The sequence below is a fragment of the Micromys minutus genome, assembly GCF_963924665.1.
Source record: "Micromys minutus genome assembly, chromosome: 1".
NCBI lineage: Eukaryota > Metazoa > Chordata > Mammalia > Rodentia > Muridae > Micromys > Micromys minutus.
In genome coordinates, this window is record NC_137969.1 from 96,481,838 (window position 1) to 96,507,050 (window position 25,213).

General features: G+C 42.1%; 1 protein-coding gene across 1 annotated transcript in view; it reads left to right on the plus strand.

Annotated features, from left to right (window-relative positions):
* KIF27 (kinesin family member 27) overlaps positions 1-25,213 on the plus strand; it is a gene marked incomplete at both ends in the record, with an annotated part of 58,258 nt that overhangs the window by 21,218 nt on the left and 11,827 nt on the right. The window contains 8 exons of the mRNA XM_080936648.1: positions 1,158-1,327; positions 2,136-2,239; positions 4,047-4,202; positions 6,373-6,578; positions 10,381-10,578; positions 14,930-15,043; positions 16,623-16,799; positions 22,840-23,055. Coding sequence (XP_080792774.1) covers positions 1,158-1,327; positions 2,136-2,239; positions 4,047-4,202; positions 6,373-6,578; positions 10,381-10,578; positions 14,930-15,043; positions 16,623-16,799; positions 22,840-23,055 — 1,341 coding nt within the window. The remainder of the gene's footprint in view (positions 1-1,157; positions 1,328-2,135; positions 2,240-4,046; positions 4,203-6,372; positions 6,579-10,380; positions 10,579-14,929; positions 15,044-16,622; positions 16,800-22,839; positions 23,056-25,213) is intronic.

Below are 25,213 nucleotides of genomic sequence, written 5' to 3' on the forward strand. Positions count from 1 at the left end.
GCCACTCCCTAACTGCACGTGGCTAACACACTCCCCTCTGATTCCTGAGTTAATACTTACTAAATCTATGTTTTATCCCTGTTGTCCTGGACCCTGCTGGGTCTTCTTCCCCCTGTACCTACATGTCTGCTGTCTGTCCCTCCTGCACCTTTCTGACATGGCTAAGTTGGATGGTGTCCTGAATTTGGCTGTTACTTCTCAAAGTGAAGTGAGGTCAGGCGGGGGTTGCTTATCTAATGCGTCTCTGTTTTCAGGGTGAAACTCGTGTGTGGTGTGACATTCTAAGTGACAGCCAAGATGGCATAAGCATCACTTGAAATGTAGATTTAGCTTTTATCTGTGAATATGTAGTAAACCTACATCTATGTAGATTTATCTTAAGATTATTTATGTGTGTGGCTGTTTTGCCTGTGTATGTCTGTGCACATCATATGCTTGCCTGGTGCTGTTTGGGCTGGAGAGGGCATCAGATCCCCTAGAGCTGGAGGTCAGTCATGAGCTGCTATGCAGGTGTTGGGAACCAAATCCAGGTTCTCTGTGAGAGTAGCTGGTACTCCTAACCACTGCACATCTCTCCAGCACCAATGTAGACTTTTATGGAATAAACCAAAAAATGTGCTGTGAAAATGTTATAATGATCAGATTGAAGTTGTGTTTCTACTTACTAACATTATGAATGGAAATTGTTTGAGATCTCTGTGGTAAGTAGTCAGAGGATGAGAGGTATAGGAGGGGCAGGCTCTGTGTCAGGCTGCTGTACATATGACTAAACCTGAGAGAGGGCAGGCTCCTTAGAGTAAGCGTGGGGACCCTGGTGAGATGCGCAGAGTTATGAGAGCATGAATCCAACAGCACTGCTCCACCATATTCTCATCATAAGTCCAAGGTCCTTCCTATGTTCCAGGCTCAGGTGACAGTGCCTGCATAGCACTGCCCACCCCCACCACCCCGCCCCCATATTCTAATGAGAGCTGAAAGAACTGTGTGTCTGTGAAGTATCACACTGTGGAGTTACTTTTGACATGTTGCAGCAAACATATTTTCAGTGATTGGCTACATAAGAGTACCTACCTACATCCCCTCAAAATCACTGTGTACTAAGATAAGAGCTGACATTAAAGAATTGCCTCTTTTGTTGGGTGGGAATCCCTTGAAAGGTCTGCTCCAGTCTTCCCATATACTCTCCGGATCAAGTATTCGCTGGATTCAGAACTCGAAGTCAGATGCTGATAAGTCACTTAGAAGACCAAGACGAAGTTCTCCACTGCCAGTTTTCTGACAACAGTGATGATGAGGACTCAGAAGCCCAGGAGAAGCCCAGAGTTAGGTGTGTCACAGAGGCCGCTCGGTGAGCATCATCCTCATAATTGGTGGTGCCTTCGCTCTAGTGTCTTTCCCAGTAAATACGCAGTGGGCAGTTTCTGCTAAATTTCCTGTCGTCTTCATTTATTAAGAAAATAGTGTTTGAACAGAAGTCTTTTTTTAATTTTTAAAATTTTATTTACTTGGGAGATGGAGAGATGGCTCAGGGATTAAGAGCTCTGACTGCTCTTCCAGAGGTCCTGAGTTCAATTCCCAGCAACCACATGGTGGCTCACAACCATCTGTAATGGGATCTGATGTCCTCTTCTGGTGTGTCTGAAGACAGCTGCAGTGTACTCATATAAAATAAATCCTTTAAATTTTTTTAGTTACTTTATTTTATTTGAATGTGTGTTTTACTCACATGTTTGTCTGTACCTCCTGCCTGCCTGGTGCCTGAGGAGTCCAGCAAAGGGCTTCAGATTCTCTGGGCCTGGAGTTAGAGTTGGTTGCTAGTGTCCATGTAGATGCTGGGAATTGAACCTGGGTTCTCTCTGAGAGAGCAACAAGTGCCCTTAACCACTGAGCCACTAGACTTAAGCAGAGAGGGTTTTGTTTTGCTTTGCTTTACTATTGTTGGTTTCTGTATTCTGTAAGCATTGAGTTGGAGGTAATCCCTTTATTTTAAAGAATATTAGTAAAATATGCTTGTTCCATACAATTACCATTTTAAAACATTTTGTTACTTTTTAGAGGATCTCATTTGAGAGCCTGGGAAATGCTAACAAGGAAGTTGCCTTTAATTCTAATGTTCTAAAAATGTTCTTTTTTAGATCTAGAAGTCACTCATGGGTCAAAAAGCCAGGCTCTGTTTGCTCTCTTGTTGAACTGAGTGACACTCAGGCTGAGTCTCAGAGGTCCTACCTGGGGAATGGAGGTAGGTGTCCTCCGATAGCACAGGTGTATGGGTTGGTTCTTCAGCGGCCATTTACCGAGCACCCAGGTCGTCAAAGCCAGACATTTGCAGAGCTCCCCATGGTGCACAGTTCACTCTCTCTTCCCCTCTACTCATTCCTAATAATCTTTTTCTTTCAGTTTCTAAAACCTGGCTGATTATCTACACCGGTAGCCTCAGCACTCAGGCACCCGAAGCAGTAAGAACTCAGACTAACTCTGGATTACTTAATGAGCTCCTGTCTCAAAAACAAAACTAAAAAGGTTTCCACCAGTCAGCTGTGTGGAGATGGAAACTTTCAGGACAAATGTTTAGCTGCAGACTCGCTCTGATGTGTGCCTTGTTGCTGATTTCTGTGCACACACTGTGCCCAGCCCACTAGGAGTCTGTCTCCCTGGGGCAGTGCTCCATCTTGCTTGAAGCCTAATTAGTGTCTGATGTGCTAGTGATGCTTTATTAAAAAACAGTTATGCCATCAGTAATAAACAAAGGGAAAGGAGCCATGAATTTGAGAGACATCATTGAGGGGTGTGGAAGGGACTGAAGTGGGGAAGAAGGGAGGACAGAGGGGAGGAAGGAGGATCATATCATTTTATTTTAATTAAAGTTTGAAAAATGAAGTTTTTAAACTCGTGTGTCTGTGTGTGGGTTTGTGCACATACACACAAATACCTGCAGAGGCCAGGAGCATTGATATTACAGTCGTGAGCCGAATCAAACTCGGGTCTTCTGCAACGGCAGCATGTGCTCTTAACTTCTGAGCCACTTACCAGCTAACCTAATAAGTTATTTTAACATACCACATTTTAACCTATAAGTGGGTTAATGCATAAAAGTAATATTATAGAAAATTTAACATCAAGTGTCAAATTGTGAACATTACATGCTTATAATATCTACCAAAATTAGACTAAAACTAAAACCAGTGATGACTTAGAATGTAGATGTAGTAAAGTGAGGTGCTCATCAGTATCCATCCTTGGTCATTTGTTACTGCTCTGCAGTCACAAAAGAAACTCAGGCCAGAATGCACTGGAGCGCCACAGCAGACCCTCTGTAGCCCAGTTAGGAAAGTGGAGTGAGCCATCTCAGTGTGCTGTGCATGCTCTGTCCCTGATACCCCCATGACAAGGTGGCAGCTTCCGTGTCTACGTGAGATAACTACCTAAAGGGAACTAAAGCTATTCTTCCCACCATATGGGGGATGAGAAAACAGATCCATAGCTATATGTATAAAGATACTTTAAATTAAAAACGTAAACTAAAAACTTCCATAAGCTCAAAGCTTAGGGGTCAATTGCTGCACATGCTTCCTGTTTTGACTCCCCTCCTGTTCTTCTGCTACCTCTGTTGTTGGAATTGAGAACAACTACCATTGGCTTATTTCAGCACTTGGTCTCCAGTTAGTAGGTTGTGTGGGAAGGATTAGGAGAGGTGACCTTGTTGAAGGAAGTGTGTCACTGGGGGAGACAGGTCTTAAGGTTTTAAGATCTCATACCATTCCTGCTGTGCTCTCTTTGTTTCATGGTTGTGGGTCAAGCTGTGAGCTCTCAGCAGTCCCTGCTGCCTTGGCTCTGCCTGCAGGCCTCCAAGCCCTCCAACCCTCCTAAGCTGTCAGCCAAATTCAATGATGTCTTATATAAATTGCCACAGTAATGATGGTTTCTCACAGCAATAGAAAAGTAACCAAGACACTCTAGATTGGTTTTGTTCTGTTTTTAAATATTTCAAAATTCTGCTTCAGTTGAATATTTTATACACTGAGATTTTTGTGTCTTTGATTTTAAAGATTTGAAGATGGAATCTCTCCAAGAGAGTCAAGAGTTAAACTTACAAAAATTAAGGACTTCAGAACTCATACTTAATAAAGCTAAACAAAAAATGAGAGAACTTACAATTAACATCAGGATGAAAGAAGATCTGATCAAAGAGTTAATAAAAACAGGTAACAGTGTCTTGTACTTGTGTGATTAGGAAGAACATATGAGACTGCCTGTGATGTGATGTTGTACACTCTAGTTCTCAGCTCACCACAGCTGTCCTCTGCAGCTCACCACAGCTGTCCTCTGCAGCTCACCACAGCTGTCCTCTGCAGCTCACCACAGCTGTCCTCTGCAGCTCACCACAGCTGTTCTCTGCAGCTCACCACAGCTGTCCTCTGCAGCTCACCACAGCTGTCCTCTGCAGCTCACCACAGCTGTCCTCTGCAACTCACCACAGCTGTCCTCTGCAGCTCACCAAGGCTATTCTCTGCAGCTGCTCACAACTGTCCTCTGCAGCTGCTCACAGCTGTCCTCTGCAGTTTGGGTTGCTTTAAAGAGTTATGTCTCCGAGCCAGCATGTTCACAAGTCTGAGGCCAAGACTCACCTTTAAACTGTTACAGCTACCATGAGCTCTGTGTTGGCTGAAACTTCATGGCACTTAATGTGTATACCTTAAAGGAACATTTCTCCTTTTCCCCTGTAGGGCAGGGATTAAACCCAGGATTTTAGCTGGGCCTCACCTCTGTAATCCAAGCTCATTAGAGGCTGAAGAGGATGATTTCTGTGAGTTCAGGGCCAGTTTGCGCCAGGTAGTGAATTCCAGGACAGCCTGTGCTACAGAATGACATTCCCTCTGCAATATGACAGCAGTAATAACACAGCCAAGGCAAAGTAGCTCAGGTGTTTGCATGTGCTGGCTTCTAACTGCTGCCACGTAAGCCAGGGCCTAAGAATAATCACTTAATTATCAGTCAATCTTGACTTAGCTCGTTTTGAATTATTTTTTCCTTATTGGGAATTGAACTCAGGACTTTGAGCACACTACACAAGAACTCTACCAATGAGCTATATCCTCAGTCTGATAGTTTATTGTTAGCATTAAATATTGTACTTTAGTTGTAGATAATTTTTATTTCTCTGAAAATATAAAGATTTGTCCTTAAGAGTTATTTTCTTTGGTAAACCCAGCTTTTGTCAGGCTGGGGTGGTTACTACATCCCTCATCAGGGTGCTTAGGCCTGCCAGAGAGCGGCAAGTGCAGCCCAGGCTCATTGGCCTTTCCATTTCCAGCAGTCTCAGTTGTCTCTGTCATCGTTACATAGGTATAGTTCTAGAATATGAAGCTAGTTCACCGTGTGTTTACATTAAGAACTCCATTTTATCCTAAAAATTAAAAGATTTTCATGTCTGTTGCACTGGTTCTACTAACTCAACCAAGAGCTTGGATTTACTGAGAACAACAAAGTAGTTCAGGGAACTGGGAAGAGCCGAACCACAGCTGAGGAGGCTCAGAAATTGAGCATCTTCAGAGCCTGAGTTCAAATCCCAGGATGTACATTATAGAAGAAAGAACTGATGTTAAAAGTTTTTCTCAGGCCTCCACTTGGGACTTTTGGGACACACACACACACACACACATACACACACAAATAAGTAAATAAATTAAAAAATATTTAACTACTTCAATGAAATAAAGAATAGTTAGCTCTGTATTAAAGGATACTTTAAAATTTTTAAATTATATTTATTTGTTGTATGTATATACATGCATGCCACAGTATCACATAGCATGTGTATATACCACATGGAATTGGAGTTGTGAATGGTTGTGAGCCCCCATGTGGGTACTGGGAAATGAGCTTAGGTTTTCTGAAGAGCAACCAGTACCCTTAACTGATGAGCCGTCTCTCTAGCCTCCTCATGCCTTAGCTGAAGCTTGATGCCAGCAAACCTCAGTTGCAGATTGAGAGGATATAAACAAGTCACTGGGCTGGGTTTGGCTCCCAGCTCCCACACTGGGACTCACAACCATTAGTAACTCCAGCTCCAGAGAATCAGACGGCCTCTCTGGCCCCAGTGGGCATCACACACATGTGCATTGACATATACAGATATACACATACATAAAAGAATAGATCTTCACTATAACATTAAACACAACAGAGAAAGCCGTGAAGTCAGCTGGAACCAGACGGGAACAGTCACTGAGGGCTGGTAGCAAGCTGGGTTTCAGAGAGCCCGAAGGTCAAACTGCCTGTTTAACAGTACAGCTCAGTTGTAGCCGCTACACGTTAGAGTGCAGGGTTGGAGTTGGAGTTTGTAATTCTTCTTCCTGCTGTGTCTCTGTGAAGGTGACAATGCCAAGTCTGTGAGCAGACAGTATTCTTTGAAGGTAACAAAACTGGAGCACGAAGCTGAGCAGGCAAAAGTGGAACTCACTGAAACCCGGAAGCAGCTGCAGGAGCTGGAAAGCAAAGACCTTTCTGATGTTGCTTTGAAGGTAAAATTGCAGAAAGAGTTCCGTAAAAAGATGGATGCCGCGAAGCTGAGAGTTCAGGTAACTTACAAAATACAATCTAGTAACCTCACAAAGCCACCTTCCTTGTGTTTTGTTTTGTTTAGTGTTTTTGAGGCAGAGTCTCATTGTGTGTAGCCCTGGTTGTCCTGTCCAGGCTGGCCGTGAGCTCAGAGTTCAAGTATGCAGAGTTCTGACATTAAAGATGTGTTCCATCACACCCGACCAAGCCCTCCTTTCTTAGTTCTGAATCCTGCTGGGCTAAGATGAAGCCAGTGGTAGAGAGAGAGGGAGCTTACCTCATGTGTGTGAGACCCTTTGAGGATTCTTGTATTGAGAGAAATAGGATTCAGTTTTTTAATAATCAGAACTGTATAACATTTCCTTCTACCTAGAGTTTTCATTACTTAATGTATTTTACAGTTGGAGTTGTGTATTCTTTTTATTCAATGAGCATTTAATAAAATCGTACATATAAGACATAAAGATAGCAAAAAATGTATCCTTTTCTGAAGGACAAAAGAGAAACAGTGAAGTGGTGCACATACAGCACCAGGGACCAGGTGGCACTCTGTAGACATTCTGCGGATGTGCACTCTCTTAGTTTTTGAAACCGTAATTGGTTGGTTTAAGAGGTTAGTCACTTTAAGACCTAACCAGGACTTAACAACACAGACTTCATTTCCACATGCTTTGGGTTTAGCAATAACTTTAGAAAAAGTTATAACTTCTTTTCTAGGGTTGAGCATGTTGTTTACTGAGCATGGGTGAGGCCCTAGGTTCATGAAGTTCTGGGGAAAACATGCATATGCACATCCTATTCTATAAGAATATTCTGTACAGAAAGATTTTTGTGCAAGGAAGCCATTTCCTGGTGTTTTGAAGAGAAGACTCTACAATGTGCTTGTGATTCTGTTTCATTTGTTTTGCGCTTTTTGAGACCAAATCTTATTATGTAGCCAAGCCTGTCTTCCTCACCATCCTCCTGCCTCTGCCTCATGAGAGCTTGGGTTAAAGGGTGTGCTACCATATCTCCCCCATTCTACCTCTCATTGTAGGTAGAGTTGAATTAGAGTTGACCTATCCAGAGCTTTGTTACTGCTTGGTTTTGTGTTTGGTGCTGTTTAAAGTGGTACTAGGAACATCAGAAGGAAGGGCTCTTTTAGTATGATCACCTCTGTGTCTCCCCGCAGTGATAGATAGGTCCTGACATACCAGAGAAGTAGCAGCAGATGTTTATCTTGTTGCAAATTCAAACAAAAATGACAGTTCCACTCAAAAAAGTAACAAGCTCTGAATAGGTCAAAGTTTACTTCTCTTGTTTTCTTTTTTAAAAGAGTATTTTTTAATTTAAATAAGCACACTGTCACTCTCTTCAGACACAGGAGAAGAGGGTGTAGGATCTCATTATCGATGGCTGTGAGCCACCATGTGGTTGCTGGGAATTGAACTCAGGACCTCTGGAAGAACAGACCATGCTCTTAACCTCTGAGCCATCTCTGCAGCCCCTTCTCTTGTTTTCTGCTGTGTGTGCTCTTCTGCTGATGGTGCTGCAAAGGAAATAAAAAGACACAACTGAACTTCAGAAAAAAAAATGTCTAATTGAGCTGAGGGCTGAAACAAAGTGTACTCTTCTAGACCTTCTCCTATCTTTGATGTATGTCTTAGAGTTTTACTGCTGTGAACAGACACCATAGCCAAGGCAACTCTTATGAAGACAAAATTTAATTGGAGCGAGCTTACAGAATCATAGGTTCAGTTATCATTAAGGGAGGAGCATGGCAGTGTCCAGGCAGACATGGTGCAGGAGGAGCTGAGAGTTCTACATGTTTGTCTGAAGGCTGTCAGCAGAAGACTCACTTCCAGACAGCTAGGATGAGGATCTTAAAGCCCACAACCAAGTGCCATGCCTACTCCAACAAGGCCACACCTCCTAATAGTGTCTGGGCATGTACGTACAAACCATCACAATGTGTATCTGCACATCTGATAACAGAAAGTGGCAGACTAGTCTTCCCTGGGAAAGATGCTCCGATTGACTATCCAATATACAAAATTATATATATATATATGATTTCATGTATATACACACATATATATGTAATATTATACAGACTGAGCAGGTTATAGTTATATATTTAGGAATATGTGTGTGTACATATATTTCTGTAACAGTAATTACAAAAATGGAATGGAGACCATTAATTAGAGATCAAGTGGGAGTGCAAAAGAAGGATTGGAAGGAGGAAAAGGAAGGGAGGAAACAATGTCATTATTTAATTTAGTGTGTGTGTGTGTGTGTGAGAGAGAGAGAGAGAGAGAGAGAGAGAGAGAGAGAGAGAGAGAGAGAGAAATGGTATGGTGGTATACTCTTATAGTTCCAGCATACAAAACAGCTGAGGATTATGAGTTCAAGCCCAACCTGGATTATTCTCTGTCTGAAATAAACAAGATGTCTTTCATGGAAATAATGCTACCTCAGTCTAATCGGATGTTTTGCAGTGCAGACAACAGTCTGATTAATGCTGGTCCAAGATTCCCTTTAAGTAGCGCTGCTGTAAACTTTAATGTTTGCATAAATATTTAAATGAAGCAAAACTATGTTTGTGTTAGTAATCTATTTCTAAAATTAAGATAGTGATTACTATGGCTTGTGTAATGTATGAATAACTTTCTTAATTCTTTTTGCTTATTTATCAGTATTGCTATGTAACCTTAGGCTTCCTAGAACTCGCTATGTAGACTAGGCTGAACTTGAACTTGCGGTAATTCTCTTAGTTTTGCCTTATAAAGCTAGCATAGTCACCATTCACTATCCACTTACCTTCTCACAGTGCCAGGACACAAGTCTTGGATGTGTCATTTGTTTGCCTGGGAATAATTTGTAGCATGCTGGGATTTAATACTACTACAAACACTTGCAAAATGTGAGTGAGTTTTTAGTGCGACTAACAGATCCTTTTGAATGTAATGAACTTTCAGGGGAAATGACCTAGTCCACTCAACTTCTTCAGAGGTGCAATGGCTCAGACTACAGTTGAACCAGAAAAATAGGACGCCAAAATAAGAGTAGAATACTGTGCAGTTACCTCCAGGATCCATAGAAAATAAAAGGGAGTAGATCCATTTACATAAACATGTCTCCTTATATCTGATAAACCTTTCATGAGTAATTGTGCCATGGAACAGGACAGGTAGATTTGGAGTCTGGAATAGCATAATTTTATATATAAATTCAGTTTTGTGTTGTTTTAGTTTTCACCATATATTATATATACATATATACCCACATATATTTCACCATATATATATAAATCATGTGTGTGTGTGTGTTTGAGACAGTGTCTCTCACTCTCTAGTCCAGGCTGTCCTGGAACTTGTGATTATCCTGCCTCAGCCTTTTCAGTGTCAAAATTATAGGTGTGAGCCACTGTGCCTGTGTGTGTGTGTGTGTGTGTGTGTGTGTGTGATACAGAAGACAGGCAAATGGATTTCAGATTAGACAGTAACTAGAATACTTTATGCCACATATATTTTAAGTTAGGATTCTTCATAAAAAAAGCAAAAGTGGTTGAGTTTCCTGATTATTAACATAAGTCTCAGCATCTTTTGTTTATATATCTGATGAACTTGCAATGCCTTCAACTATAAAATTAGAAGTGAAAGATCTGTCTTTAAAAATGTTTTAAAAGAACTGTAGAAAAGTAGACATGTATTAGCGAACCTGTCAAAATAAATGTGAATGTGAGGAAATGGCTGCCCTCACTGCTGAATGAGAATATTGTGTCATTCGGAAATGTGGGGACTCTTCTTTCTTATTCTGGAGTATTCTGTGTGACCTCAGGTCTTACAAAAGAAGCAGCAAGAGAGTAAGAAGTTGGCGTCACTGTCCGTCCACAATGAGAAGCGGGCCAGTGAGCTCGAGCAGAACGTGGATCACATGAAGTACCAGAAAGTGCAGCTGCAGAGAAGGCTTCGAGAAGAGAGTGAGAAAAAGAAGCAGCTGGATGCAGAAATTAAGAGAGATCAACAAAAAATCAAAGTAATCTTGTCCATAGTTCCTAAGCATTGTGTGAAACACCCGGGCCTCCATTCGGCCGGTGTGTGCAGCGTTTCTTGCCTTGCCTGTTTCTCAGTACTGTCCTTACTCTTGGAAAGCTTTGCTTAGCACATAGTAAAAGCTGTTTACTCAATTCTGAGTACTGTCTTGAAGGTTTGACATCACAAATAAGTTACAAGGATAAAAACTCAGATCGTTAGATAAAAATGTCAAAAATGTCAGTTTATAAAGGTAACATGCAAACAGTGTCCGCGGTAAAGGGCTGCTCATTTTCGGATGCTTTGTCACTCATTGTTCCTGCTGCTGGATAGGGGGTGGGGGTGGGGGGTTGCAGTGCAGGCCTGGCCCTATCTGCTTGCACACCCAGTGTGGAAGAGGCTGGTGTGTCCGCCCCAGCATTCCTTTGCTTGCATGAGATGAATGGGGAAAGCCAGTGGCCTCTCTGTGTCTGTTTGTTCCTATCTAACGATGCCTTCATCACACTTCACTCCCAGGACTGTTTGAAAAGGATGATCCTAAAAACACTTCCTAGCACTGTGTGCCAGCTTTGATCTGTGGAAACAGCAAACAGAGCCCAGCGCTGCAGCCCAACTAGAAACTCTCTAGGACTTTTCAAATTAAGACTTCTTTCTAGAGTGGTTCTAGAGTCTTGGGGGGAGGGAAGGGGATACACCATCTATCCCTGCACCACAGCTCCTCCATTGTCAGCACTCCAGAGTAGATGTAGGTTAACATTGACTACCGTGTGCTTTCAAACACAGAACCTAGTTCTGGAGCTGGGAAACCATTTGCCCATTCTTAAATATTTTTGCTATTATAATAACTTCATTGGGATGTAACTTCTTTACCATACAGTGGGTTTGACATCATTACAGTTTATTTTTTTATAATTATAAAATTTTCATTTTTGCACTTATTTTTCCCTGTGTGTAAATGTGGGTATACATGGGCCACAGTGCATGTGTGGAGGTCCGAGGACCAGCTGCAGGGCCTGCTCTTTCCTTCTACCTCACACGTGTTTGGATCAGGCTTGGTGACAAGCACTGTATTCACTGAGATGGCTTGTGGGCCTTGCCAGTCTCAATGAAGTGTGACTCTGTGTGTGTGTGTGTGTGTGTGTGTGTGTGTGTGTGTGTGTGTGTGTGTGTGTAAAACACATCTAACCCTTATCAATGTTTAATTCTGTGATTAATTACATTAGCAGTAGGCGCAGCCATCACATTTGTTTTTAAAACTTTTATGACTTCAAAAGGAAACTGCAACTATTTTTATAATTTTTTATTTGTATTTTATGGACACTGGCATTTTGCCTATGTGTTTTATCTGTGTGAGGATGTCAGATTCCCTGGAACTGGAGTTACAGACAGTTATGAGCTGCTATGTGGGTGCTGGGAATTGAACCCAGGTCGTCTGGAAGAACAGCCGGTGCTCTTAACCATTGAGTCATCTCTCTGGCCCCAAGAAATTGTATAACTGTTAAGAACTTTCTGTCAGCACCTTCCTCAAGCTTGCCTCTGTGGATTTGCGTTTTCTGTGTCTGTCTTGTAAGTGGGATAATGCACCCTTGGGCATCTGGCTCATTTACCTGCAGTGTTTCCAGGGTCTGTCTGTGTTTAGGATTTGTCAGGACCTTGAGCTCCTCACTGTGAAACCAGGTGTAGTAACATCTGTACTCCTAGCTCCTGAAGTTGAGACAGGGGGGTTTCTTGCACCCAACAGTTTGAAGCCATCCTAGGCAATATAGCAAGACTACCTTAAAAACAAGCAAACAAATGGCTTTAAAATTTTTAAAAAAGATTTGTTTATTTTATTTATATAAGTACACTATAGCTGTCTTCAGACATAGCAGAAGAGGGCATCAGATCTCATTACAGATGGTTGTGAGCCACCATGTAGTTGCTGGGATTTGAAATCAGGACCTCTGGAAGAGCAGTCAGTGCTCTTAACCTCTGAGCCATCTCCCCAGCCCCTGGTTTTAACATTTTATTTTTACTTTTTGTTTTGAGACAAGGTTTCCCTGGCTGTCCTAGAACTCACTGTGTAGACCAGACTGGCCTCAAACTCAGAAATCTTCCTGCCTCTGCCTCCTGAGTGCTGGGACTTAAGTATGTGCCCCATGTCCAGCCTTCTCCATGTTTTAGTTTTTACCCATCAGTGGATGCTCAGGTTGTAGTTTGTAGTGTTTCACGTAATGCTACTGCCAACACTGACATGGTATTCACTGCCTTTTTAAGTCTTGGGTATTTGAGGAGCTGACACTGGCTGGTTTTCCATAGCAACAGCAACAGCATTTTGTAGTTTGACCAGTAATGCAGGACAGATTTGATTATGACTATTTATTTTTATTCTTCTCCCATACATTACATTCCAACGGCAGTTTTCCCTCTCTGCACTCTTCCCAGTACCCCTTCCCTAACCTCCCCTCCCCCACAGATCCACTCCTCCTCTGTTTGCCTTCAGAAAAGAGCAGGGATATCAATAGAACAGGAAATAGCAATTTACAGTAAGGCTAGTCACATACCCCACTCATGAAGGGTGGACAATGCAACTTAGTAGGAAGAAAACAGCCCCAAGAGCAGGCAAAAGAGTCAGAGACACCCCTCCCACTTCTACTCTGAGGAGACCCACCAGAACTCCAAGCCACACAACCATAAGGACCTTAGTTGATTCTGTGTTCTTGTGGTGTCCTTGACCCCTCTGGCTCCTACAGTTCTTTCTCCTCTTCCACTGTGTTTCCCGAGCTCTCCTCAATGTTTGTCAATGGGTCTCTGCAGCTGCTCTCATCAGACACTGGCAGAAGCCTCTCAGGATGACTGGGCTAGGTGCTGATCTATGAAGATAGCAGAATACCATTAGGAAGTGTTTCGTTGAAGTAAATTATACTATTAAAGCCCCAATCCATACACTTTCTACTGCTTTCTCTACTTGTTTGCTTTTGTGATAGGAACTCGCTGTGGAGCCCAGGCTGGCCTCAAATTCATGATGGCAGTCAGGAGACAAGTGTGTGCTAACACTCTGTATATATATCTCTACATGCATGTGTATGTGTGTGTGTGTGTGTGTGTGTTCACTATTGTCTCCATTGGCCTCAAACATGTGATTCTCCTGTCTCAGCCTCCTGAGTAACAAGATTACAGGCATACACCATACTCCACTAAGCATCGTGTTGAACTCGGTGGTTCTCAGCCTTTCTGATGCTGGGACCCTTTTATATCTCCTCATGCTGTGGAGACTCCAACTGTAAAATTATTTTTATTTCTACTTCATAACTGTAATTCTGTTACTGTTATGAATCATAATACCATAGTTTTATAGACAGAGGTTTGCCAAAGAAGCCATGACCCATAGGTTGAGAACCACTGTTTGAACTGGTTGAAGTCAGTAGATCTAAAATTATCAGATGGGATTGCTATCAAAGTATCTAAACACTTTCAACTTCTAGACTTTTCCACTGTAGATCAGCAAGAAATAAACTCATGTTTAACCAAATATCTGTCCAAATCTGAGAACTTAGATAATCCTTAGGCCTCTTGAAGAAGGCCAGGTCCTTAGGTCTCCTTCTCCCTGTATTTCTTTCCCTGAGTTACCACCCAGCATATGTGGACCATCTAACCTATGGCTTCCTCTGACCCACGCCCTCCTTCCTGATCGCAGGGTCAGTGGTGGGGACACTACAAGCACTGGTTTAGTCCTTAGGATGCAGAGGGAGGCTAACAGAGCTGGAGACTGATCTCTTCAAGGCTTTGCTCCATCTGGCCTTACAAAGTTCTACAGGCTCCCATTTAAAAACAGTACTTATTTTTCATTTTATATATGTGGGCGTGTGTCTTTGTGAATGCATCTGAGCACAGGTCCCACAGAGTTCAGAACATCTGATCCCCTGGAGCAGGGACAGGTGTTGTAAGCCACCACCTGACTCTTTTCTACTAGAATCCGTTCAGACACACCCATGGCAGGTAGGCAGAGTGGGTGACTGTGAGGATCACAATCTCCGAACGTGCTAATTCTTAACACAAAGAATGAAAACCAGGCTCCACCGAGTTAGTAAACCCTGAGGCAACCTCACTCTGTGTCTTATTTCACTCTTGTAACAAGGCTTGTGAATGCTAAGAAAACCACTCCAAGCTGGTGGGTGTAAATTCAACAGAGCACACTTGGTGCACAGGTAGCTCTGGGGTCTAACCTTGCACATTCATGGCTCTGGGTCTAACCCAGCATGGATAAGGAAAGGGACAGTGGGAGAGGGAAGAGGGAGAAGAAAGGTAATTTATCTGCATCTGTAGTGAGAGACGGGTCATCAAGTGAATAAAGCATCTCATCTCTCTGTGTCCAGGAGCTGCAGTTAAAAGCAGGACAGGGAGAAGATCTGACCCCCAAGGCTGAGGACATGGATGCGTTTAACTTGAACAGAAGCAAAGGTCCTTTCAGAAGTGTGGACCAATTCCAGGTCAGTGAGCTCAGCTCAGTGTCTCTAACTCTCTCAGTGCTCATGAGTGTCTATACATAGGTTAAACACAGCAGATTCTGAATAAGCTCCTGCAACATTAGATTTTTTTCACTAGTTTATAAAATGTCCTACATTTCTTTCAAGACATTTTAATTAAATTACTTCTCATCCAGAAATGTGTTCTTTTTATGTTGGCAGGAGTGATTTATTTAATATTGTATGAAATCTAGGTTCACTAGATTTTGTTTATTTATAGAGACAGGTGTATTTCTAAGCTCCGGAGCTCTACATTCAAATAGAACCAAATTGTATATGTACTATAACATATTAAAGTGTCATATTTTTTAAAAGAAAACCATAAACCATAAACTAATTTCAAAGGTCAAAGAAATTGAAAATATTTGAGAAAAAGAATACTTAGAATTGTAATTATATTGAGAATACAAATATATCTATTTACCTTTTGAAATACATTACTTACATTTTTCATACTGCATTAGTGACACTTAGGATAAGGCTGTATTTCCACATACCATTTGCATTCAGAAATATTTTCAACAATTATAACTGTCTTTTTTCTACTGGGAACCCCACTCACAGCTGAGAAAGGCTATAAATATTAATTTGATTGTGAACTTTATAAGGCCTCTTATTGGGTGTAGTATCTGGGCACCTAGCCACTCCACTCCTGATAATGGCAGACCTGCTGCTACTGTAGCCTTCAGTGTTGCCTGGGTGGCTAGTCCTGACAGGATCGTCGTCCTGTTGCCTTAGCTACACTGCTCTTTGCTCGAACATATCTGCTACCCTCACTGATATTGTGAATTCCCTGAACTTCGGATCCTCACACTTCCATCTGGAGTCCTGGGACTGCAGGCTGGGAGTCCATGTCTGCTTCCTCGATGTCTTCATAGACATTTCCAGCTTTCTTTCGTGGGGCTCTTGGAGAACTACACTTTCTATGCATTTGTTATTTTAGTGGCTTTAATGGCATTTCCATGTGCCTGTGGCGGCAGGCATGGTGTCTTTACACTTGTACTTGTAGTGTTTAATTAACAGAATACTAACATAGCTACTTCGTCCACCCTTCCACCCTTGTACTTTATTTTAGTATTTGAGGTTGACAAGGTACAAGATGGGTTTGTTTTTTCATGGAGTACTTATCCCAGTGTTGCTAGACAAGAATATTTATTTACTTACGCATGAGGCCTTGTATCAGACACCATGTGCCGGCCAGGCAGTAGGTCAGATTAGTCACAGGGAGCTCAACAGTCCTGTTCTTGCAGGACTTCCTGTGGAAGCCTGGGGGAGCACAGCCTCTCCACAGCTGGGTACCAACCTGATTGAAAAGGACAGAGAAAGTCTGCCTTCGTCAGGTACAAATGGCTTCGGAGTAACAGTGGGTGATGAGGTTCAACCCCCTATGAAACAACACAGCACGTTAAGCAGAATCCAGTCAGAGGGCAAAAGGAGTTGCTCTGATCGTTTTACTGTTTGTTTTAAAGAGTTTAGCCACTTAGAATGATAAGATTTTTTATGGTAAAAGGAGAAATAAATCATAGTATTTCTTTCAACATAGAAATTGGATGAGCAAAGGAAATGGTTAGATGAAGAAGTAGAGAAAGTCCTGAGCCAGCGCCAGGAACTAGAGATGCTGGAGGAAGATCTGAAGAAACGCGAGGCCATTGTCTCCAAGAAGGAAGCCCTGCTTCAGGAGAAGAACCACTTGGAAAATAAGAAGCTTCGATCTAGCCAGGTACCTCGTCTGTCACTTTATCCTCTCTAACAGGTAAATCCGGAGCTGGACAGATAGATGGCTGAATGACCCCAGCACACACGGTCGCTTACAACCATTCATATACAACTCCTGTCTTAAGGGCTCCTCTTCTGGCCTCCTTGGGCACCCAGCATGCTCGTGGAACACAGACATACATTCACACAAAACACCTCTAAACATAAAAAACAAAAAAAAAATTAAAGTGTACATCACCAACTTAGTAATTTGCTTCCCATCTTAAAGGTGAGGACCAGAATTTGTATCTCAAGAACCTACATACTGACAAGGCAGGTTGTTAGCCAGCTAATCTAGCCAAATCACTGAGTTCCAGGTTCAGTGAGAGGCCCTGTCTCAAAACCTATGTGAAAAAAACATTGAGGAAGACAGCTGATATTGACCCCTGGCCATGAAACAGGGTGTTGTAGATAGATTCAGAAGGAAAGTTGTTCTTACTGTGCACTGGCCCTTTATCAACTGACTGTCATCCAATGTGCTGCACTGAAGTGACACATTCAGTCTTTTTCAAGTGTGACTGTTCATCAGCTTTATATTATAGTAGAATATATAGAACATAACATTGGCCTTTTTGTCTTGTTCTTTCCTAGTATCTTTATATAGCTTGGTCTGGTTGTAAAGTGTCTCCGTGTCTGGTGCAGGGCTTATAGGGATTTGCCTCTGGTCATGGTCATCTTAAACTTTACTTTTAAAACCTTTTTTTTTTTTTTTTTTGAGTTTACAACTCAGTGGCATTAATACCTACTGTATTGTATAACTGTCACAAGTATATATTTCCAAAACTGTTTTCCCAGATAGAGACTGTAACCTTACACAGTAACTTTTCTTTTTCCACCTCCTCTGTCAGCCTCCATTAGTGACCCAGTGAGATTTTAGATGCATTGTACTATGTGATATTTTATATTGGGCATTGAGTTGGAAAATGTTATCTGTCACAAAAATAAAACCAAATCAGATAAAAATAAATAATAAATAAAATTCGAGTATATTTCAGACCTGCAAGTAAGACTGCAGCCATTTTATAGTGTAATTTGTAAAGATTTATTTTATGTGTATGTGCTGCATATATACATATATATATATATATATATATATATATATATATAACACACACACACACACACACACACGTGTGTGTATGTGTGCCCAGAGGCCAGAAGAGTGTGTTTGCTCCCCTGGGGTTGGCGTTACAGATGGTTGAGAGCCACCTGATGTGGTGCTGGGAACCACACCTGTCCTCTGTCCAGTAGGAAATGCTTGGAACTGCTGACTCATCTCTCTGGCCCACTTCTAAGTGGTGATCTCTTGAATATTACACTTAAAACACAGCAGAAAAAGGAAAAAACAGATAAATGGGTATTATTTGAAACTACCTTTGAGATTTGGAAGATACAAATCAGGAATGTGTAAAGATAGCTTATGGGAACACGGGGATATTTGAAAAGTCTTTGTCTGGTCAGAGACTGAGACGATAGCAGAGGTAAATTCTGTAAGGAAAGGAGAACCTTCCCGCTTTGGGAGATTGAAGCAGGAAGATTATATACACAATTTTGTCTAAACGAAAATCAGAATAAAGAACAAAGGATCAGCTGGGTGGTGGCCAGGGTTTTTTTAGTCCCAACACTCAGGAGGCAGAGGCAGGCGAATTCTGAGTTGGAGGCCAGCCTGGTCTACAGAAGAAGTACCAGGACAGCCAGGGCTACACAGAGAGACCTTGTCTTGAAAAACAAAAGCAAAACAAAAAAGTCATAAAGGGCAAAGAATCTGAAAAGACTTTTCTCTAAAGAAGATATAAAAGTACCAATGGCCATGTAAGAAGGCACTCGTAAGTTAGCTCTCGGGGTAATTAATACAACGGAAAACCTTAAGGGATGCCCTGCTCATTGTGAGGGCTATAATTAGAAAGCCAGATTAGAAGTGTTGCTGGGGGGCGGGATAGGAAAACTGGGATTATAACATGGTGCTTTTACCTTGGGTGACCATCTTGGAGTCCTCTAGAGGGTAGATGTTCAGATGTGTGTTAGCCAGCCATTCTTTAGACACATATTCAAGAGAAGTGAAAGTCCACGCCCATGTAAAACCTCGAGGTTTATAAAATCATAGCTAAAGAATAGAAACCCCCAGGTGTTCATGAGCTGACAGGTCAATAGATTGTGACATACTGAGCCTTGGCATTAGAAAGCAGTGAGACATTGCTGTCTGCTACCACATGGGGAGCCTGGAAAACACGTGTAAGTGAAATAAGCCAGTTACAATATGCATTGTGTAATATCATTCCAGAATAGGCAGTTCCAAAGGAGGCAGAAGAGCTGTTGCCTAGGTTTGGAGTGGGATGAGGCTGGGAAAAATGGAGTGACTTACTGGGTTTTCATCAGGTGATGAAAAGGTTCTAAAATTGATTATGGCAATGGTTGCATAATTCTGAATACACTAAAACCCTTTACCATACTTTAAATAGATGAATTATATCACACATGAATTGTATCTTATTCAAAATAACCGTAAAGCCAGAACATGACATAGCAGAGGCCAAATGATACCCAAAAATGTCTGTGCTAGACACCAAGCAGATGAATGGTGCTGACATTGGACACCTTTTACATGAGAACAGCTGTGGTGACCTGCATGTTACTTAGAACACTGACAACGTGGAAAGCAGGAGTGAGGCACAGGATGGAAGCAGAACACAGTGGGCAAAGTCCTCTTTTCTCACGGGATGCTGTATTTTCATGAGATGGCAGGGATTAGTTAGAATGCCTCACATAAGGAATGCATGGAGGTCCACATGCAAATTCTAAGGCCTCTCTCTCCTAACCCTGGCTTCAATACATACTAACATGCTGTCAGCTGGAATGATCCCGCCAGCAGGCCAGCACATTCTGAAGTGGTTCCTGCAACAACAGTGAAAACATTTATATTCAGGGCCCACACGATCCTATCACCACAGCTCGCCCGATCTTGTTTGGGCTTGCTTGTTTAGAGACATGGTTTTACAATGGAGCCCAGGCTGCCACACAACTTGGAGTCTTCCTGCCTCACCCTCTTGGGTCCTGAAGTTCTGGGATTCCTGCCCATTCCCAGCAGTCACACCAGCTGTTAAATACCTGACTCCCTCCAGCATTTTGTGTATGTGAGGTGGAGGTGGTGCTGTAGCATGCATCTGGAGGTCAGAACACCCTCCCTGGGTATCAGTTCTTGCCTTCCAGCTTGTGTGAGTCTCTGTTGGGTAGATGAGGCTAATCAGCCTTGCAAGCTTCTGGCTCCCATCTCCCTGTGGACTACACTAAGATTAGAGTCTCTACATCCAGCCATTATAAGGTTTTGAGAATCTAAACTCTGGGCACCAGGCTTGTATGGCAACTGCTTTACCTACAAGCCATCTCTCCAGCCTAGTGCATGACTCTTGAATGCTACCAACATTGCCCTGTGTGGTGCTTCGTGCCTTTCATCACAGCGCTGCGGAAGCAGAGGCAGGCAGGGTTCTATGAGTTCAAGGCCAGCTAAGGCTACATAACAAAAACAAAACAAAACAAAACCCACCCGTGTTAAAAACAAACACTTTAACTGAAGGAAGAAGGAACTAAGAGATACAAGGACTAGAACAAGAAGCTGAAAAAGACTTTAATAATCTTCAATGTGGTTAAAAAAAAAGACTACTGTAGCCATAAAACAGAAAATACAGGTCATTAAAGACATGAAAGAACTATTAGGAAAGGGTAAGAAGAAAAAGTTAAATATTTGAGAGTAAATTAAAAGAAAATTCACCCCCAATAAAAGAAACAAAAGGCACATATCGATAAACAGATTAACATATACACCCCACCCATAAATAATCAAAAAGCAAATAAATAAGTAAAATTAATTTAATACCAAGAAAAGAAAAATCACTAGAAAATAAGAGTGAAATATCTCAGATAAATCTAGAAAGCACAGTACACAAGTAATAGGAGATCCAGACTGAGAAAACAGATATCAAACACACAGCATGAAGTTCCCAGGGCTGGGGAGATGCTCAGTGGTTGAGGACCCTTGTTTCTCTTGCAGGGGACTCAGGTTCCATTCCCAACAGCCACATTTCCAGGGGATCCTTTACCTGACCTCAGGAACACGAATGTTACATATGTTACATATGTGTGTGTGTATGTATATATACACACACATACACACATATGCAGGCAAAATACAAATTGACAGAAAAAAAAAATAAATCTTAAAAGAAAAGGTTCTTCACACAGTATGAGATTCTAGACTAAAAATGCCATCAAAGGCCCAGCCTGGTGAGTCTAAGGCAAAGCACCATGAAAGGTTTAGATGGAAAACCAGCTCTTCAATACCTCCAGATAGAAGGGACTAGCACTGGGCTTCTCTACTTTCTTCACTGCAAGTTAAAAGATCCAAAGCAGTCTTCAAATTTATGAGGAAAATTATTTTAAGTAAAACATCCCCTTCTTAGCCCACATTCCTACTTATCGTGAAAGCAGAGTCCGTCCTGTGGAAGCTGCCTCAGGAAACTGCTGGAGCACGTGCCTCAGGAACATGAGCACTGTCTGAAGCCGAGACAGCACTGGCCTTTCCCATGAGCCCCCGGGGGAAGTTAGCTTAAGCAGGATCTGCAGCAGGGCAGCTTCAGGTGAAATGTTTCAAGAAGAGAAAATACTGAAATGGCTCAGTGGGCAGGGGTGCTTGTCACCAAATTCATTGACACCCAGAGCTCACATGGTGGACGTAGAGAAGGGATTCCATAAGTTGTGTTCTGACTCATGCTGTGGTGTGCATGCACACACACTAAATAGTGAGGAAAAAAAAACATTACTGAATACATTTACTGCTGACTTTGACTAAATGAACAAAGTATGAGATCATTTTAATAGATATGTTAGCTGTGAAATTACTATTTACACATTCATAATGAGCTAAGTGACTACTGACTTAGCCAAAAGCTATAGTTGTATCTCACAGTGGGAAGACAGGAGAGGAGGGGCTCCTGCAATACACAGAATCGGAGACTAATTGTCTAGATACATGGCAAAACACTAGACAGACCAACTAAAGGGGTTAAGGAGACTTGGTTTGGAAAATAGTTCTTTTTGTTATATGGTAAACTTTATAATAGTTTATATGTATGTTAGAAACCATATGGAAGTATATAACAATATTTTACATTATAATGAACATCTCCATAAATGACCAGATTCTTGTATTTTCTGACCCTAGTAAGAATAAAAAGAGGGAGTGGTGGGTGGGAAAAAAAGAATAAAAAGGTATGGGCTGGAGAGATGGCTCAGTGGTTAAGAGCACTGACTGCTCTTCCAGAGGTCCTGAGTTCAATTCCCAGCAACCACATGGTGGCTCACAACCATCTGTAATGAGATCTGATGCCCTTTTCTGATGTGTCTGAAGACTGCTACAGTGTTCTTAATATATAATAAATACATTTTTTAAAAAAGAATTAAAGGTATGTTAAAAACACCAACTATTAACCTCTTAAAAATTATAACAGCTATACCATATAATGTGCAAAGGAATAAAATAATAAGAGAATAAAGAAAGAATATTGCCTCCCAAAACCATTTTTTAAAGAGTTTGAGTGTTTTACCTGCGGGTATAGTTAAGTTGCACTATTTGTGTGTGTGTGTGTGTGTGTGTGTGTGTAGTGCCCAAGGAGGCCAGAAAGGGGGACCAGATCCTCTGGAACTGAAGTTACAGACCATTGTGAGCTGCCACATGAATGCTGGGACCTGAATCCCGGTTCCTTTAGAGCAGCCAGTGCCCTCACTAGCCCACCGAGCCACCTCTCTAGCCCACGTAACTTCAATAACTTCAAATAAATTTTAAGATTTTAGTTAATGAACCCCTTTAGAAAGTTTTATAAAAGATAAAAATAGAAAAAGGAAATTTCTAGAAACCTTACAACTCAATACATCAATAAGAAGCTAACTGGTTCTATTGTTTGGATGTCTGAATTCCTTGTAACTTTTCTGTCTGGTGGGTTGTGTCTTTTTAGGCCTTAAGCACAGATAGTCTCAAAATATCAGCTCGCCTGAACTTGCTGGACCAGGAGTTATCTGAAAAGAGCTTGCAGCTTGAGAGTAGCCCGACTGAGGAGAAGATGAAGATTTCAGAGCAGGTACAAGCTCTTCAGAAAGAAAGGGAGCAGCTCCAGAGACAGAGGAACAGTGTGGATGAGAAGCTGAAACATGGGAGAGTGCTGTCCCCCAAAGTAAGTCAGTACTCCCTGGAGCTGGAGCTGCTGTATGACGAGTGATGGGGAGGTCTCCTGGGACTCTGCTCATGTGATCATAACCCCGATAAACCTGATCACCCCTCAAGACTCTGTCAGCAAATGAGTTCCTCTGGCATCTACCTGGTACTATAAGCATGGTTGGCTAGGCAGATGTCCTCCCACAGTGGCACAGTGGCACCCGCACGTACCCTCACTGACACTGCCAGGCACTTTGAAACTAAGCATCCCGGCCGCACGTGTGGCGTTCTCAGCTGAAGTCACAGATTACAGAGAGTAATCTGAATCTGAGTCTCCATGCTTTCAAGGAGAACACATAAGTTGTGTTCTCACAGTCTGAGAGGGATGCGCATCTCTGCATGTAGACGAGCTCCCTTTTACCATGGGGTACTCAGGGGTCAGGTCTGTCCCTTACCTGCTGAGCCAGCTCATCTGTCACCTGTGTGTCTTTGGTAAAGGGGCTAGGTGCCTATCTTGATAAAGAGCTGGTGTTTTCAGTGGAAGTTCTTCACCATTCACACAAAAATACAAATTTCAGTAAAATCCCTTTTAGGTACAATATTCATTTGAGAGGAAATATAGCGCTTCTCAGCTGTAAGAGACAATTCAATCACTGGCTTTCAACTTGTCCCAGACTTCATCTTTTAAAACATGTTTTATTTCATTGGCAAATGATTCTAATACCCTGTTTCATATGAGTTTTTGAACCTGAAATTTCTCTCCAATATTTATTACCAAAGCAAGAGAAATAAGGGGAACAGCTGGCAGCCTTGGGCCTCCCTGAATCTTGTGTCCATATTGAGTGAGAGGGAGGAAATTAGAGGGTACCATGAAGAAACAGCAGAAAGATGTCACACATGTCTCCTGTTGAAGCAACTGATGAAAGGGACTGTCAGCGGAAGGGATGGGCACCCTACACATTGGCTTCCCCATTTTGTGGCATGACTTGGGTAGCTCCTAGAGTGTTAAACTAGAGCCCTGGACTCTTAGGTCTGAAGGGATAGGACCTAATACACTGCACATGTGAGCAGTGAGGAATGCTGTCCATCCAGGTCCATGACCGTTACAAGGTCATGCAGAAAACAAACAAGCAAACAGAACTAAGTACTACAGCAATGCAGCAAAGCCATGTTTACTACATTACTACCCAGAGCAGTGCAGTGTCATCTGGGAAAAGTTGTGTTAATGTTACCACAGTGCACTGCAAGCACATATTTGAGAAGTGTGGTAGGGCATGTGGATAGGGCATTGTAAGCTAGAGCAAAAGATGCCCGTGTGAATCTTAGTACTGAGGTGGGCAGACTGCTACAAGTTCCAGGTAGGCTCTGTGCCAGCCAGAACTACAGAGTGAGGCCCTGTCACAGAATACGGCTTGCATTTTATGTGGGGCTCTGTGGCAGATAACATTGACTAAGGACTTGTCCACAACACCTCTCATAGTACCTCCCTGGACAACACTGGAACACAGTTGTGTGCCATTTAGTCTTGTGTCTCTTTGGCTTTCTTTCTGCTCTTACCAATGTTTTAAAGCCAAGAATGATATTGTCAAGCAGATCTGCCAGTAGTAAATTAATGGAAGTGCTTAAAATTATTTTTACAGTAGTTTTTATTTATTTTTAAGAAGTGATAGGCTTTGGATCATTTTAGTAGCAGATTGCCCAGCAATTCACTGAAGATGGAACATTTCCACAATTAAAAATTATATATTTGAATTCTAATCTGTGTAAATTTATATTTGGATTTATTTATGGAGTCTAGTAATACAATTCAGTCTACATATACAATATACAGTAACCAAACCAGGGTAATTAGCATTTCTATCTCTTCAAATACTCTTTCTATACAGTAGAAACACTTGAACTTTTCTACTTATTTTAAAATGGATAGTAAATTGCTACAGGCCAACTTTCCTTTCGTTGCTGGGATAAAACTATTTACAACAACCAGGGAGGAGAAAGTTTATTTCACCTTCCAGGGCACAGTCCCACACTGGAAGGTGGGGGCGGGCCCCCACAGAAGCACAGTAGGCACTGCCTGCTGGCTCAAGTCAGGGGGCTCAGGCTCAGCGCCAGCTGCCCACGGAAGGACGCCCCTCACAGCGGGCTGGGCCCCTCTGCATCCATTGACAATTCCCCAC